The sequence below is a fragment of the Nasonia vitripennis genome, chromosome 5, assembly GCF_009193385.2.
Source record: "Nasonia vitripennis strain AsymCx chromosome 5, Nvit_psr_1.1, whole genome shotgun sequence".
NCBI classification, from domain to species: domain Eukaryota; kingdom Metazoa; phylum Arthropoda; class Insecta; order Hymenoptera; family Pteromalidae; genus Nasonia; species Nasonia vitripennis.
In genome coordinates this window covers 23,104,357-23,121,325 of record NC_045761.1, presented here as the reverse complement: position 1 = coordinate 23,121,325, position 16,969 = coordinate 23,104,357, and the positions used below count along the sequence as shown (strand labels likewise).

The 16,969-nt window shown below is 41.7% G+C and overlaps 1 protein-coding gene across 16 annotated transcripts in view; it reads left to right on the top strand.

Moving 5' to 3' along the window:
• LOC100123688 (actin-binding LIM protein 2) overlaps positions 1-16,969 on the top strand; it is a 28,024-nt gene that overhangs the window by 9,403 nt on the left and 1,652 nt on the right. For 3 of the 16 annotated variants that reach the window (XM_008209039.3, XM_008209037.4, XM_016985551.3), the window contains 13 exons: positions 7,730-7,890; positions 8,338-8,503; positions 8,605-8,842; positions 8,918-9,269; positions 10,128-10,199; positions 10,434-10,620; positions 10,693-10,958; positions 11,042-11,300; positions 11,384-11,470; positions 12,548-12,651; positions 14,164-14,233; positions 15,421-15,503; positions 16,715-16,930. In XM_008209039.3, the coding sequence (XP_008207261.1) occupies positions 7,730-7,890; positions 8,338-8,503; positions 8,605-8,842; positions 8,918-9,269; positions 10,128-10,199; positions 10,434-10,620; positions 10,693-10,958; positions 11,042-11,300; positions 11,384-11,470; positions 12,548-12,651; positions 14,164-14,233; positions 15,421-15,503; positions 16,715-16,930 (2,261 nt within the window). Of the gene's footprint in view, positions 1-6,662; positions 7,195-7,729; positions 7,891-8,337; positions 8,504-8,604; positions 8,843-8,917; positions 9,270-10,127; positions 10,200-10,433; positions 10,621-10,692; positions 10,959-11,041; positions 11,301-11,383; positions 11,471-12,547; positions 12,652-13,716; positions 13,815-14,163; positions 14,234-15,420; positions 15,504-16,714; positions 16,931-16,969 lie in introns of those variants that run through there. The other 13 variants (XM_008209031.4, XM_008209034.4, XM_008209032.4 and 10 more) reach the window with 13 other exon arrangements.

Genomic DNA, 16,969 nt, shown 5'->3' with positions numbered 1-16,969 from the left:
ATTTTAAAACACGACACCGCGCTCTGTCTTCTCCAGCTGTGCACATTGCAGCGGCTAAATTAGAGTGTAATTTAATTTTTCACAGTTGATCAAAAGGTATTTATCGCATCAACCTTGACCCACATAACAAACTTTTTTCCCCCATCAGCCGCTGGAATTTATCAGATAAATGATCCATCGACCCAAAAATTATCCCTATAAACGTAAGCCTCGTGTGTATTAGAAGCCGTAAAATCCACGTTACGAATGTGCATCACGCAACCCGCCCAAAATAGCGTTATACACGACCGAAACTTAATTACGATTTCACACTGTATAGCCAGATGTAACCGATCTAAAATCACCGGCTGATATTCCAAAGCTGAAAAAACCGGATTAAAGAAAAAGAACGTCGAACTAGAATCTCTCTCACGTCCTCTCCTTTGACCGGCGCCGCGTGAGATAAGGTATAACAATCGGCGCCGTTCATGCCGCGCGTCGATAAGACGCGACGACCGTCGAGACCGCAAAAACCGTTTCAATTACTCTCGGGGAACGAGCTGAGGTTTCCGATATTAAATCGCCGCGCGGCTTATGCCTTTGAATCGTCGTTGTTTGCAAACCTACCAGCGACTCTTTTTTATTTTTAAAAATCCGTTTTCGAAGTCGATCGAGCAGCTCTGCTGCTGCATCGGACGTGAACGGAGCAGAGATAGTGTCCACGGTTTATTGGCAATTTCGTCGATAAGGTTTAATTGAAGGAGGAGAAACCGATGCTTTATTATTTTTTATTCAAAGAACCAATATCGGGAAGCTTGTAATTCTAATCTCTAACTGCATTGTTAGTTCGATCAGTTTTCCGCTTAGAAAAAAGCGCGCGAAAAATAACGATTTAATCTGATCCCTCGCGCAACAAAAGTACACCCACGCGTAATTTGAATGTACAAAAGAATCCCCGCAACAATGCCCCTCTCGATACTAACTAAAAAAAGCATAGCAGCCGCCGCTATGCAATAACAACAACAGGAAGAGAGATGATGTGCTCGATAGCGAAATGCTTTAGCGCGTGAATTCTCTGGGGCAAGTGGAGCCTAAAACCTGTCTCTCCCTCAAAGGAAGACAATATATACACCGCGAGAGAGCCGCATTGCGACGCGTTTTCGCTTTCACCGCCTCTTTCTCTCTCTCTCTCTCTCTCTCTCTCTCTCTCTCTCTCTCTCTCTCTCTCTCTCTCTCTCTCTCGGACACGATGATGCATTTCCGCGTGCGCCGCTCGTAAAACGAGGATTTTTAGACACGACGATTAGCTGGTAAGGAGAGACGCGGCTGTTAAAGAGTGATCAAGAGCGGCCCCGTCGCTTTGCGGTCGTCGGCGGCTTTTCGCGGAATGTCTTTATTGATGGCATCGCTTTGATGCTGGAGATTATTAGAGGGACGCGAAACGCTTCTTATTCGCGTCGTGATTCGAGTGAAAAGCTTCTTGCTCAAATTGTTTAGAATATAAAGATTTGAAGCTTGTTTATTATCGAGAGTCATCTTAGTCTCGACTGACTATACGTAAATGCTGTATGTAGCTCCGATCCATACGATGATGCCTAGGGTCGCGTAAGCTTTTGACCTCATCCGTCGACGAGCGGCGACATCCTATTTAGTCCACTTTACGAATCGCATTAACATGTATATCGCGGGAACTTTGTTTTTTTTTATTCTCTGTCGCGCATGTTTTTAATAACCGTGGCTGAAAAGAATTTTCTACTTTCACAAACGCAATTGCGACAATTTTGAAGATGTATGCGAATGACCTCTTATCGTCGCCCTGCAGATAAACAGGCAATAAAACAGGCCTCGCACTTTGCAGGGTACGTGAGCTGGACAAAAAGATCGATTTCGAGGCTTTTCTTTGTGTGCGAGATAAAGCTTAATTTCCGCATTTTACTTCTGACACCGTTTTCACCCCTTGAAGAATCGATTGACGTTAGAATTTACCGCGGAGAGTTTTTCTAGGTCGACAATTATGAATCTGACGCTGCAGCTTTCCGCTGTTGAAGTTTTTTTTTCTGCTTTTGAGCTGGATCTTCTCTTAGCTTTAGTGTAGGTTTTGTCTGGGAATGAGTGTTACAAAGTCGTAAATGTTGTAATAAAATTTAATTACTATAATATTGCTATAAAAGCAGTAAAATTACCAGTTATTGGTAAATCGAACAAAAGTGCAAATATAGGGGGAGTATAAATAGCATTGAAAGCAGATCATACACTTCGAATACAGTTTAGTAGGTCAGTGATTCCCGGTTAAAAGGAGTTTTTATTAATCGTTGATGTAACATAAATCAAGTTATGAGGCGACTTCTCTTTCGTTCTGATTAACTTATCGTGAAATACTGTTAAGTTTTTCTGCGTATATTTATTGTTTTTAGAAATTTCACTTTTAGAATCACTTTTTTGATGATACTTAAATTTTAACCGATGTATTAAAAATGTTGTTGTTATTCAAAATATAATTACTTTTATTTTTTTAAACTCACAGCATTTTTAAATTAAATGTTTCAGAAACTTTAGGCTTAAGGGCGATTTCGCAAGTGCATGCGTGCAAACTGGTATAATCAATACCGACTGCGGTAGCAAAACTTTGAGCAGTCTTCCTGTACAGCCGAATAACGTGCTAATCTGTTACAAAACTGGGTAACAATTGATAAGCGAAGTTTATAGCCCATAAAAGCCGAATTGACTTTCCAGAGTTTATCTGGGAAATATTTGGTTCGCGCCAAGTACTTATGTTTTTGTTTTACCAACTTGAATAATAAAATATTATAAAATTATTTTAAAATTTAATTTTTTTAAAGTAAACGAATTCACAGATGAAAAGTTAATATTCAATCAGGAACGGTTCGTAATAACTCACCAAAAAATGCGTGTCTCGCACGCTCGACTCGATTTATTCGGGCTCATTAGAGCCTGTAGACGACGACAGCATCGTCCCCTACGCGTTGCCCGAACTGACGTCACGCAATATACCCGTCCGACCTATACGTAGCGGTGCAAACGCAAAAATAAGAGAAAAAACCTCCGCAGCATTATTTCTCTGTCAACCGTAAAATTTGATTAGCAAACTAGATGTTCTTCGCTTTTTCTACACACCTGCGTCAATAGACTCCTCCAAGTTTTTTTCAAAAAATTTCTCTGGTTACGTGCGAGCTGAAAAACTGCAGCTTGAATTCATCATAAATTAAAAATAGTTGACGCATTGGAAATTTTAAAAATAGCCGGGGAGAATAGACTCCAGCAGCAAACGGTTCAACAAGTGTCATGTCGTATGTCTATCTGGGCTGTGTAATGCAATGATCGTCATCGGTCCTGAGAGACATTATCGAGTGTATTGTTATAGCTTCTGGGATGCAGTTAGGTCGAGCTTTGTAGAATTGTGTGTCACATCGAGAATCGGTCTCGATGCTCTTACTGACCGTTGCACATGGGTAACGGAGATACAATTCGATTAATCACTCTAAAAATATGCCTCTGAAAGTTCGATAAGTCTGTGCTGCCTTATCAACTCACGTGAAAAGAAAAATAAGCACAGCGAACGTGGAATAAAAACGAAGCGAAATCGAATCTGCATTTTTTCAGTATTTTTTTGCCAAGTGATTATTTAGCAGGAGCTGAGAGTGTATTCGCTTGCGCTTAAAAATACACCAGGATTTTTTTCATTCTGTCTAATCGCACGTTTATTCCCGCATTATTCACACCGATAAATCGTAGTTTACCAAGAGGCAGAACTTTTTTAATTTCAGATTTTTTTTTAATAAAAAATTCACGTTCAAACGTTTTCAAACCGTAAAAATTATCTCGTTGTGCAGGGTAGATTGCAGGAATCGCAACAACAATAATCGTCCGTATAACGACTCATTAAAATCGTGTGATCTTATCTGCACTCTCGAGCGCCGAAAGTAAGCAGTCGGAATTTCAAAGTGGAGCCTCCAATAACAACTTAGCACTCGACCTATATCTAACGCCTCATACCTACTAACTCAAATGAGTATTTTTGTCATTATTATGATGCTAAAAACGCCTTCAAGCAACAAAACAAACAAACGAAAATAAAATCTTCCCGCAAATCTTTGCTTTCCACACACTCTTTCTCTCTTCAGCCTTCATTGCACAACAAGTAGCTCTGGTAAAGGGTGCATTAATTAGTCGCGACTTGTTTTCGCGCGCTTTTTAAAACGCCAACACGCACGAGTCGTTACGTCGTCTCGCGGTGTATACTTCCCGTCACATTTCGAGTTAACACGCCGGAGGCGTTTAAAAATATTCAGTGACATCACTTGCTTCCCCCCCCACTTTGGCAATGAGGCACGCCCGTGATCCGAATGAATTATTTCACGTCGTATACGCTCTCTCTCTATTCGTGAAATTTTGTTCATTTGCGGAAATTAATAATATTATTTTTTCCACCGCACATAAAATGTTTGATGTTATTTTACCCTCCTTGGCTGTATCACTTAAATTTATCACGATGGTAAGCACGTTTATCGTGAAAATAAAAAAGTCAATACGATAATAACTCTAACGATCGCTAAGTGAAAGTTTTTCGCCGACTATAAGCCTACGCACGTACAACTCGTGCGCGGATGTACACCGCGTTGAAAGCTTTATGATGTATACTAACATTCGTTAAGCGGATATTAGTTTTTATTAGCGAACTTTTACTGCCTAATTCGAAAGCACATACATCAAAAACTCGCGTTTATTTCTGGCCTACACATATTTGTCTTTCGGAAGCCTAAAACATCGTATATATCTCGCTTCAACGAGCTCTATAAAATTAGGCTATATACGTTCGTCAAATATCATTCGATGGAGAGTCTCTATTTCTCCTCGTCCGTTCTAATATTAGCCGAAGAATTTCAACTTCGTTTCTCGGAAGAAATTCAATTGTCGTCGTCGAGAGTATAGTGTCTCTGCTGAAATTGCTTTATACCCCAATGGAGAATCATTATTCAATAACAGATTCATATATTCCGCACACGAGCTTGTATAATTTCGCAAATTGCCATTGCACGTCAATCATCGAGCATCTTTAAGAACCAAATCACAAGCAAATCGCGCGCTTGTCGAGAGACGACAAATCGACGAGTATAAGGCTTGAATACCGATATGCTCCACTTGCATCGCTCTAATTAATTCAACCTTTTTTATCTTCTCCCTCCTTCCCAGTCGTCTAATTATCCACAATGGTACGCGGATATAATTTGAGAAAAGTATATCCTTTGTTTTTTACTTGAACAAAATCGACTGAAAATCGTAATCATCATCGCGATTCTCGTTGAGGATTCACGTCAGCTGTGCTCTGCTGTTCTCTCTTTTTATCGAGAGTCTGGCAGCTCTCTGCTTTTTATCATCTCTCGGAGGAATTCTCTCGCTCGAATTCAATTACGCCGGCGAACTGCTTTTATTTTTGAATTCGCTGTAGACCGTTTTTGCACTCGCTCTTTCTCTCTCTCGCACATAACTTTCACAAACGCGGGCGCGGCCGGCAACTAAATTCACCGGCTTTTTAGCCCACGCGGGAAGAAAGCGCAGAATAATTTTAATCTCCATGTGCTTGTGTGTTGACGGCAAAATCGGTGCATTCGAGCGTTTCATACTGCGCTAAAATCCCATTACACGTGTCTTGCAACTTGTAAGTCTCTGGTTTATGGAGTATAAACATTGTACAAACGCGTGTAATCAATTAGGCTTTCGGTGCAGCTATACCAAAGTAGGACTTTACAAATTGTTGCCCGTAAGTGAAAATCCACGGTACGGCTTATCGATATACCACACACGCGGTGAGTTTACGGCCGGAATAAATATCGAATAGAAAATCTCGAGCTTCGGGTGCAGTTGAAGACGATGAAGTATGAGCAATTGGCTGGGATAAAAAGCGTGGGATATATAAGAAAAGCGAAATCCAGTCTGTCGAGTCGGGGAGAGGAAAAACAAACCGGGAAAAGAAAAATCGTTCCGGTGCGCAGAAGGAAAAGTATAGTGTATTTACGAGCTCGGAATGCAGTCGACGCCCGTGACTCAAGCTCTGAATTCGCGATTTTCTATCGTAAAAATATACTGTAGGAACAGCTCTCTCGAAAGTCAACTTTGGACTCGATGCTTTGGAAAATTGTTAACTGAATAATACAACCGGTGATTCATCCGGAGGACGAACGCGTCGTTAGAATCCAAGGTTTTTAAGTATGTAAATTTTATTTTTAATTTGTGTATGTGTACTCGCGGTCGGGAGAGATGTGGAACATGCGAGGAAACTCTACTTGGAAAAATGAGTATAAAACGTTTCATTACGAGCCGTAACTAGCGTCAAACGCTCGTCTACTTCATTACACAGCCAACTCTCTCTCGCTCTCTCTCTCTCGTTCTCTCTCTCTCTCTCTCTCTCTCTCTCTCTCTCTCTCTCTCTCTCTCTCGAGTTTCCCCAAATTCCACGAATCCGCTCCAGATTTCATTTTCTTCCGTCATGCGTAGTATCGTCACGGTTACTCTTTCCGCGTATCAATTGCGAAACACGATATCTCTCACCTCGTTCGTCCAAACGCTAAACAGGCCTAATCAAATTATGCCTCGATGTTTTTGTCGCCGCCAGCAGGTCCCCTAATCAAATTATCCTCGTCGCAGCAGCCGACCACATAAGAATCTCGATCCGCTGCTCATCCCAGCGCAGTCTTTCGCGAAACGTCGCCCTGACACGGAATACAATGAGAGTATCGCGAGAAGGCCGCGGATCCTTTTACACATACGGCTACCTGTCGCTCTGAGCGTTTTATACAGAGTATAGTGTGCTGCGTTAGAGTGACTATAGCTTGGAGCGTTTAATGAGGGCTGATGACCCTAAACGTTTAAGTTACCTGTGGTCGAGGTTTTTAGCGTAAAGTACACAAATTTTGTTTATAAATAAAAAACAACTAAGGACTGCACTGCAGAATCTACTAGTCGAGTAAATAAAGACAGCGAGCGAGAAGAGGCGCATTGCGCAATAGACGATCCGCGAATGACCAATCGAGGCGATGCATTATTCATGGGCTTTGAGCATCAGCGCTAAACAAGAGAGTAGAGACGATGTGGAGAGGAAGAAGATAGCGAGGAAGAAGAATAGAACCGAGATTTTCGACGGATCGCTGGGATACGCGACGAGAGTACGATGTAATCGACTTTACGGAATACACGTCGGTAGGTGCTGCAGTGCGCGGGTTATTGTATAATCGAGGAACGAGGATATGAGCTTTTAATTAGATGAGGTGTACACGTAATCGCTATTCTCGCGAGAGATTCTAAAGAATTTTTTTCACGTTACGTAAATGAGAATTATAAGCGAACAATATCAATCCGATAAGTCCGTTGTGGTAGACACACACACACACGCGCGCGCGCGCGAAATTGGCCTATGCAAATTTCTCGCATCAATTTTCCCGCTCGGATTCCTTTCGAAGAATACTTCCTTAGCGAGTCTCTCTCGAGTTTTATATTTACTTTGCCGCTCGATTCGCTGATCGGGTGGATTTTTATTCAAAATGAACGAGTCGCAGAGAGAGAGAAGTGTCTATTCCGCATATTATACATCAGCGACGTGTCGAAACACGTCCTTCTTTCATAGGCCACGTGCACGACGTTGTAACTCTCCTTTTGTTTTTCGAAACAAGCAAAAAATAATTAAACACCTCTGCCTTGAAACATTAAAAAAAAAACAACATATTCTCTGTTACAGGGAAGACCTTCTGCCAGGCATGCAAGAAGAAGTGCAGCGGCGAGGTGCTGCGCGTTCAGGACAAGTACTTCCACATCGGCTGCTTCAAGTGCGCCCAGTGCAACACCAGTCTCGCGCAGGGCGGCTTCTTCGCTCGCGAGGGTGCCTACTACTGCACCAAGGTATACACATGCGTCTACTCCCTTATTCGAGTGTCGGCCCATGCGTACGTGCTCTTTGTTTTCGCGCGCTCGCGAGCGATGAATATTTCAGGTCTTGTTTGCCCACTGCGTTGTGGGAGAGGGTCTTCTTCAAGGGGGATTTGCATCGCGCAGGGGTGAGCTGGAAAGCTCGGAGGCTGCTGCGGTGATCCTAAATATTTTTCTTTAAAATTTTCCTGCTTAGACAATATCGTACTCACTTCACGTACGACCGAACCGCTCGGCGGATCCATTAAACGGGGTGAAGGGATACGAGCGAGTGTTCGAATGACCAGTGTTAAAATAATTTTGACTTTCCTGCTCAGACGACTAAACGCTCGAGCATACAGCTCTCTCGTCACGTATCCGGATGTACAGAATGACCTGTGCCTGTAATACAATAACGATGAACGATCTCCCTAATTCCAGGACTACCGAGAACGATGGGGGACCAAGTGCGCCGGCTGTGGCGAGTACGTCGAGGGCGACGTCGTGACGGCTGGCGAGAAACACGCTTTCCATCCCAACTGCTTTCACTGCCAAAGATGCAGACAGCCTCTGCTCGGACAGGGCACTAAAGTCACTCTCGTTCAAGGTGTGTACTATACTATCCTATGTGTGTGTGTGTGTGTGTGTGTGTGTGTGTATAGTGGCAGTCGATAATTACGCTAATGTGTTTGTGCTGCGGGAATGTAGGTCAGGCGTTGTGTCACCGATGCGTGAGCATACCCGTGAGGGAAGCCTCGACGCCGGTCAGCAGCGCCGGTAAGGACACTGGAAGCGGAGGTACTGGACAGGATCCCGGAGCCTGCGCCGGTTGCAGGCAAGAGCTCAGAGAGGGACAGGCCCTGGTGGCACTCGATAGGCAATGGCACGTCTGGTGCTTCAAGTGCCACAGCTGCGATACCGTCTTGCATGGCGAGTACATGGGAAAGTGAGTGTTTATCCACCAAAAACAAATTTTCTTTCTTCAAATCGCATCGCTGATAACGCTTTTTATCGTCCGCAGGGACGGTGTGCCTTACTGCGAGAAAGACTACCAGAAGCAGTTCGGGGTGAAGTGCGCATACTGCAACCGCTACATCAGCGGCAAAGTCCTTCAAGCCGGCGAGAACCACCACTTCCACCCGACCTGCGCGCGTTGCACCAAGTGCGGCGACCCCTTCGGCGACGGCGAGGAGATGTTCCTTCAAGGAGCTGCGATATGGCATCCGCGTTGCGGACCAGGACCCACCGGTCCCAACGGTATCGTCAACGGACACTCCGAGGCCCACACGCCCCAGCATCGCAGCACCTCGACCGCGGGTGCCAATACCCAAGACCATTCCGAGCGCATTTCCAGCAGCGCCTCGGAGATGCAGGTAATGCATCGGGAAATTTACCTTTCCGCAAGCGCTACTCGCTGTGTGTTTGAACTCTGTGAGAGATCAATTTGTCGAGCTGATAACCTAAGGAATTATTCAGTCTCGATTATAGCGAATTGAGCATAAGTGCCCTCGATTACCATTCATTGTGACGAATAGCCTCATGATTCGATTGTTTCTTTGTTTCATTTCTCTTTTTTTTTCCTCACTCTCTTTCTCTCATCGGACGCTCATCTGAATATGGATACATATACGAATATACCTCGACACGAACGCTATGATTATAAACCTGTATACAGAGCCGATTTATGAGTTTTTTTTTGTATCCTGGGCTTACTATCAGCTATTTGCGTTATGTTTAATTTGTACCCGATGATTTTTTGCTGATTACAAACCAAAAAGGAAAACAGCAATTGCTATACATGTACCCCAAAGTGCCAAACTGTAGCGACAGCCTCGGTTTCAGTATCGAGTATTCAATGTTAAGTTGCAATTGTGTACACACGTATTTGTTTTTTTTACGTATATTTTTTTCTGAGTTTTGCTAGTTTAGCCGACGCATGTTGCTACACACGAAATTATTACGTTTTTTTTTCTCATATTTATTTTTAAATTAGCTTCTCTCACCTATTTAGCCATTACTATCGTTGTAAATCACCATCAGCACGCTTATCTTATATTTTTACCATACGATTATATCAAATTAGCTTTATATGCGTTGTACCATATAGAGAGCCTAGGTTTACGTACCATTATTATTTATTTACTTTTCTTACCTAGTCACTACTTCTTTTATTTTCGCTTTTGGTTAATTCATTTTTTATTTTCTTTTTTTCGCACGGTTATTGTGTATAGTTTTCATTGAGGTCTCGCACGCCAAGTCTGAACGGATCCCTATGCAGCCCTTACAGCAGTCTGAGTCGCAAGGTACGCTATGTTGCTTTTTTTAAATCCACCTCACATCCGCTAAGCGCCAGGTCTGCAGCCTTATTATTATTTTACAACGATACACACCGCTTGTACATACACACAGGGCGAAGCAGCCCTGCTATACACACACACATACGCCGATGTATTATAAAAAAAAAGGACGAGGTGGAGGACGAGGCTTGCGAGAACAACGACTCTGTATTCTTTCTGTTCTCTTGTCTCGAAATTTAGTACTATCCAGCGAGAACCGGCAGTCCAGGATTGATCCTGCGGGAGTACGGCCGAGGCGGCCACGAAAACGTTTCTAGAATTTACACCTACTCGTATCTGACCGAGACACCGAGTCAGGGATATCTCAGGCGCCCGATCCAACCCTACGACAAGCCACCCACTAGCCCGCACTTTCATAGACCAAGCTGTGAGTCTCGTTTATATTCTTTAAATTGTTTGCTAAAAGAAACGCGTGACGTAACGATACTTATCTGTTTAGCTTCACGTTCGATAAGAAGCAGCGGCGGCCGCAGCAGTCGCTCGGGCATGCGAGCCCTGGTGGACGCCCTAAGCGAGACGAGGCCAAAGTCGCCGGCGGCTGGCAGCCAGGTAGACAACGACGAGCCGATCGAACTCGCCCACTATCCCGACGCCTCGAAGCCGCCACCCGGCAAGCAGCCACCTATCGAGAGAGATGACTTTCCAGCTCCGCCTTATCCCTACACGGATCCCGAGAGACGCAGGCGCTGGTCGGACACCTACAAGGTGAGCTTGAAAGATTCATCAGCGAAGGATTTATTTATCGAGCAGTGAAGAATTAACGCTTGATTTCTCTTTTTTTCCCTCAGGGAGTACCAGATTCGGAGGACGAGGATGAGGTAGATCAAAAGTCCATTAAGGAGGTGGAGCAGAAGCTGAAGAAAGAGCAGGACGAATTGAGCAAGATAGACACGGGTATAGCCAAGGTGTTTCTACAGGACCGTGAGAAAGACCGGGAAAATCTCAGACACAAGGCGGCGAACGTCGACCCGAGAAACGCTTCCAGAACCCCGTCTGCCAACCGCGAGCCGGCTTACAGACTTCGCTACGAAAGTCCAGTTGGTGCCTGTAAGCGACTATCTGTGAAACATAATTAATCGTGTACTCGTGCGATCGTTCGTGTATTTATACAAGTGAAAAAATGCTTTTAGCGCCATCGAGAAACATCGACCACGCACGACCTTGGGAAGACGAAGATGGAATAAGTTACAGATCTAGCGTAGGACCGAGTTATAACGGTAAGCCCAACGAGCGCAATTATCTAATTAGATCATGATTTATGAGCGTTGTCATCTCATACATGTCCACACGTTCGCACATGACACTAACATTCCACAACCGATTGAATATCGCTTCAATGCCGAGAGCGTGTATACATCATAACAGAGAATATAAATTATATAGAGTTGAATATGTTGTACACCCTAGAAAGACTGGAAACAGTTTTTTTTCTTCTATTGTCTTGGACATCTATAACGAACAAACAAAGAAAAAGCATTGAACGATCCTAGCATATAGGTGTTCGCGAATGACTCGCACCTTGATTGAAAGTTTCCTTGCTCTTTTAAATGGCGTTCGTTTTCACCGATGACACCGAAAAAAAATTGCGCTGTTTAAGAACCAGGTGATGTATTCCGCTTTTGCATGCCTCGAAGCCCACTCTGCAATTCATGACTTGTGCGGGGGGGCTTCGAAGCGTTAGACCAAAATGTTGATGAAAAAAAAATTAAAGACATCGTTGAGTCTTCTTAACGGTTTACCTATTATATGACGTGTTGGTGTTTTAGGCGCACTTTACGAACATCTTGCATGCAGAACCGAGTGCATTACATTTTTTAGTTCCATAATTCATGTCCATGAGTAATATATATCCATATATGTATACGTAATCTACGTTAAGGTAGCTTAACTATAGAAGCGATTTTCACGATGGGTTATAAAAAAAAATAGTTAACGAACCTTAACCAAGTGTGTTAACCACAACTTGTCTTAGTGTGCAGTATTGGAAGATCTTGTCTCTCAGTGTTATAGATTGTACGATGAAATAATGTAAAGCATGCCAAGCTTCCGAATATGCATGTTAATTTTTAATTTGGCTTCATTACTAAGTGTCTCACAACTTCCAACATTGTAAACGTTGCTCTGCTTGAAGAACGAAGGATTTTTCAAGCAGAGCAAGCGACGTACATAGGTCATTCTCATCGACGTCTCCGTTAGCTCTCCGAATACTCGTAATATCACACTTTGTATCTATTTGTTGTTTTTGTGTGTTTGTATTATCGTGTGTGCGCTCTCTCGCGACGACCAATGCGCAGCCGGTGGCAGGTCGTCGACGCGATCCCCGGCACCGAGGAACTATCCGCCTCTAGGCTCTCAGCGTGCCTTCACTCTTCCGAACTCCATTAGGCACTATTACTCGGTGAGTCGTAAACCTCCACTCCTACACACAAGCGTCTGGCCTGACGAGCAATTCAAACTTATGATGCACTCATACTAGATTGAACTTTTTTTTGTTCTTTTCGATTGCCCGTCTGATAGATTAAAGAGAAGCTTGAGCTCTTTAAAGTGAATGAGGCTTGTCTGGATGTCTTTGTCTTGCTACGTCTACCTGAAAATTCATTGTAAAAAGACATAGAAAAGTGAATTTGCAAGACACTGCACGATTTGAATTGCTGTCAAGATAGACGCTGTCTATTATTATAATTATTATTATATTGGTAACATAGTAAAAATTGATAAGAGCTTACTTAGAATCTTTCATTGGCTAACACGAGGTGCTGGTTTTGTATTTTTTAATTTTTCCATCTAATTCTTATATTTCGTTTTACTAACCACGAACTAACCTTGTTGTGAATTTTGAGTATAATTTGCATCATTTAGAAACGTGTCAACCAAATCAAATAAATGTCAAGTATATCCCTGTATAATTTTTTTTTTATTTTTAATCTAGTGTGTCATATCGGGAGTAATACTTTTATAAAATCGTAGCGAACTGTATATAATCATTGTTGTGTGAACCTGTAAATCTTTAATTGAGTAATGTAGATAGACCGTTTTAAAAACGTTTGTATAAACTTAGATCTGTACATATTATCTTACAATCGAATAGATAAAACTACTTGTAAAAAGTCGTTCATTTTTTTCCTGTATATCGTAACGTAAATTAGAACGTCATCAATTCCGTAAAAAGCGTCAACGATCGCTGAAAATTATTTATTTGACTCTGGTTGATATAAGCATCCGCCGCCTGCCTATACTTATATCATAATTAGCAAGCCTGTTAATAACGCGATTGAAAGGTAACGATAATAATCCAAACATAATCCAAGAAGTGTCTTACAAAAAACTGCGAACGTTGGGCATTCGTATGGGCTGAACACGTGAGTTGATCAGAGAGAAAACAATGAGAAAAAAATGTAAAAACGCAAAGCAAAGATCACTAATCCAAGTTAAACCGTTCGGTTTGGCCTTGCGAACCACACAGTTGTGAGCTCCCTGCGACACATCCCGAAGCCGGGATATGGTCTGGCACCTCGAAGTCACACCTTCTCCTCGACAGGCGGTTCTGTATCTGCTCTCCCTGTAAGTCTCTCAAAGCACAAAGCGCGCTAGTAACAATTTTTTTTAACTAAACTATAGTCCTTTTCTTTCTTTTGACGTGCTCTGGAAAAGTCGTCGAAGCAACTGTTACCGCATCAATTGTATTAATTGTTGAAGAGTACAATTTATCCTTTGACCCGTTTCCAGAGCGTCAGCCTTTCTATCTCTATCTTTTTCTTTATTTATTCAAGCAAACAGCAAATAATGCACCTTACGGTTCATGCGGTAGACACGCTAATTGTTGAAAAGTAATACAAGTCTTACTTGGTACATGGCTGTTTGATATTAACCACCTTTGATTTACCTTATTCTGTGAATTTTTGTCAAACAGGGGGACTACTCGTTCAGCGGCATGGGCGACAAGACGCACAGCACTGACTTTTCTTCCGGCAAATCAGATAGTAAGTATACACACGCAAAACAAAAACTCGTCCTACTACTGCGCTGATGGATTATCGAGAGAGACTACGCAAATCGTTGAAAAGGATCGGAACTTAATATACATGCACAAAAACACTCTAAAATTTTTAGGTAGATGTCGTGTAAATACAGTAGGCTATGTACAAGAGATTAATATTATTGTCTTTAGTAAGCTAATACAATCATACTAGATACAGTGAAACGATCACATGCTTATGGACAAATTACATAATTTCATGATGTCTATAGTTTAGACTCCGAAATGTAAATATTATAATTGAGTGTGTCCACTACGTAATTTAATTATCTTACATGTCCAAGTAATTATCACTTTTCAAATTGGAGTTGACCGAATCAGGATACACAGCATATAGCTTAGTTATATAAGTAGATTAAATTAGAGTTGATAGTAAAGAGACCTAAAAATTTTAAAGCAGACTAAAAAGAAAGTGGAACAAGTCATTAACCGAATAATTTAAAAAAACTAATCTCTTACGGCGTTGTCTTGGAGTGTGGCTATTAATTAATTAATTCTGTTGGATTAGAGAGTACTTGTATTAATTTCTACTGCCACAAAGTCGTTCTTTCACGCAAATTAACTGAAGCAATAATTTCTAGCGTTGTATACGATGATAATGTAAATAGTAGATTGATCAGACGAAAGTATATTGAAATCTCGAAAGAGCTCATCGTCGAATCGATTTCAAAAGTCACTCTTTTCGAACAAATTCGGTTTTGGCATGTACTAATTCCGTAAAAAGAAGATTTCCCTTCCGAGCTACCGACGAATCAATTATTTCCACGTACAGAAACATGCCCGACAAAAAAGAAAACTCGATCGTAAAAGCAGCCATAAACGTACTTTTGTCTCCGCGTAAATCTCGTCAAGTCGTAAAGAGAGAAGTTAGAAACTCTCTAAAATATTCAAATGCAACAATCGTTAGCTTCTCGGAAAAGAGTGATTGATTCGTCGAAAGACAATCTTACATATAGATAATAGGACACCGCCATATGTCCACGAATTAATATACATGGCTTGTCGTCCTGCGTGACGGTGTTTGATCTCACAATCTCTCTCTCTCTCTCTCTCTCTACTTCTTCTCTGACTATCTTTTTCTATCTGACCATGGTGTTTCATACTCACCCGTGTTTTCCCCTTCCAATCTAGTATCAACAGGCAGCATCACGGACGTGGACCGGCGGGCACTGGTATGTACAACAGCCCCGTACTACTCCCAGCGGCTTAGCATGGTTCGTAGCACGCACTCTTTGCATCCCTTATTTTTTGTTTTTTAACTTAATCTTTTTACTTTTTTTATCATGATTATTATACATAGTCACACGTAGATGTATTATAATAAATACGGACACACACGACGAGCGGAGCCTTGTTGCCTCGACAAGGGGATATCGAACAGTTTTGGGGTTTCTATACATTATTGTTGATGATATGCTTGCACGTTTTATTATTTATTCTCTTTCTCTTTGTGTATACTAGTAGTATTATATCTGTAATCTCTGTGTGTTCGTCTTTTGACTGTACACTCTATAGATGAAAATTTTTATCTCTCTGTTATTGGTATTAAGATATTATACACTGTGATCGTCCTTGTATTACATGTTCGACATCCCCAGAAGTAAACAAAAAACTGTACATAACACCAGGCATGTATAGCGTGTAAATATATGTATACCGCCTTGTACTCTATGCATCAATTTTTTAATCATAAATATAGTTCAATTTCTGTACAAAGAATATCTTGCACCATTATAATCACGCATATATTTCAGTAGAAAGTTTTACATTGCATGAATTTTTCGTATATAATGTCACGCAAACACTCGTCTGTACAAAGAGTATGAAGTATGTAACGCTTGTAAGTAGATCACGAACACACACGTATTATGCAAAAAGAGTTTTGATACATCGAGGCATTTTGCAGATTTGGCACTACTTATTATCCATGATTAAATGAATTCAAGCCTTATTATTATATATACAATCTTATACCAGTCCTCATACGATACAAAACGTAACTCTTTCCCTCATGATCGACTGTGCAACAACAATATTACGTTGACGATTGCCGTTAAACTCAAAGCCTAGTGACAAATCACCGACAGTCTATATTATACACACGAAACTCTGTCATGCATTGATATCAACATTTATATATATACTTGAAATTTTTATACATACCTAAATATTGTCCTCTGAATGTTGTATACCCATCATATATATATACATACATAAGTGTCTCGCAGAGAATGCAACTGGTATCGTATACACACATGATGAAAATCTATATATACATGTCCATATTATATATAAACATACATATAAATATCTCTGTAAATGAATTAAATGTCAATTAAATGTCAACGTGATCATATCTGTATGAAAAAAAAAATTGTGAAGTTCAGTATATGTATACTAACGGAATTGTTCTTGTGAAATATAGAATGACGGGGGCATCCTGCCGTCGTCGACGACGTACACCGGCGGTCTGGGCTCGGTGGCAGTGGGCCAGCATCATCAGCACGTGGGACAACACGTGCGACGCTCACTACCGGACATGGGCGCGGCGCCCGCGGAGCCACCAAAACTCTACCCGTATCACCTGCTCGTCATCACTAATTACAGACTACCGGCCGACGTGGATCGTTGCAATCTCGAGGTGAAACATATATCCTTGAGATTTAAATTACCCGCCATA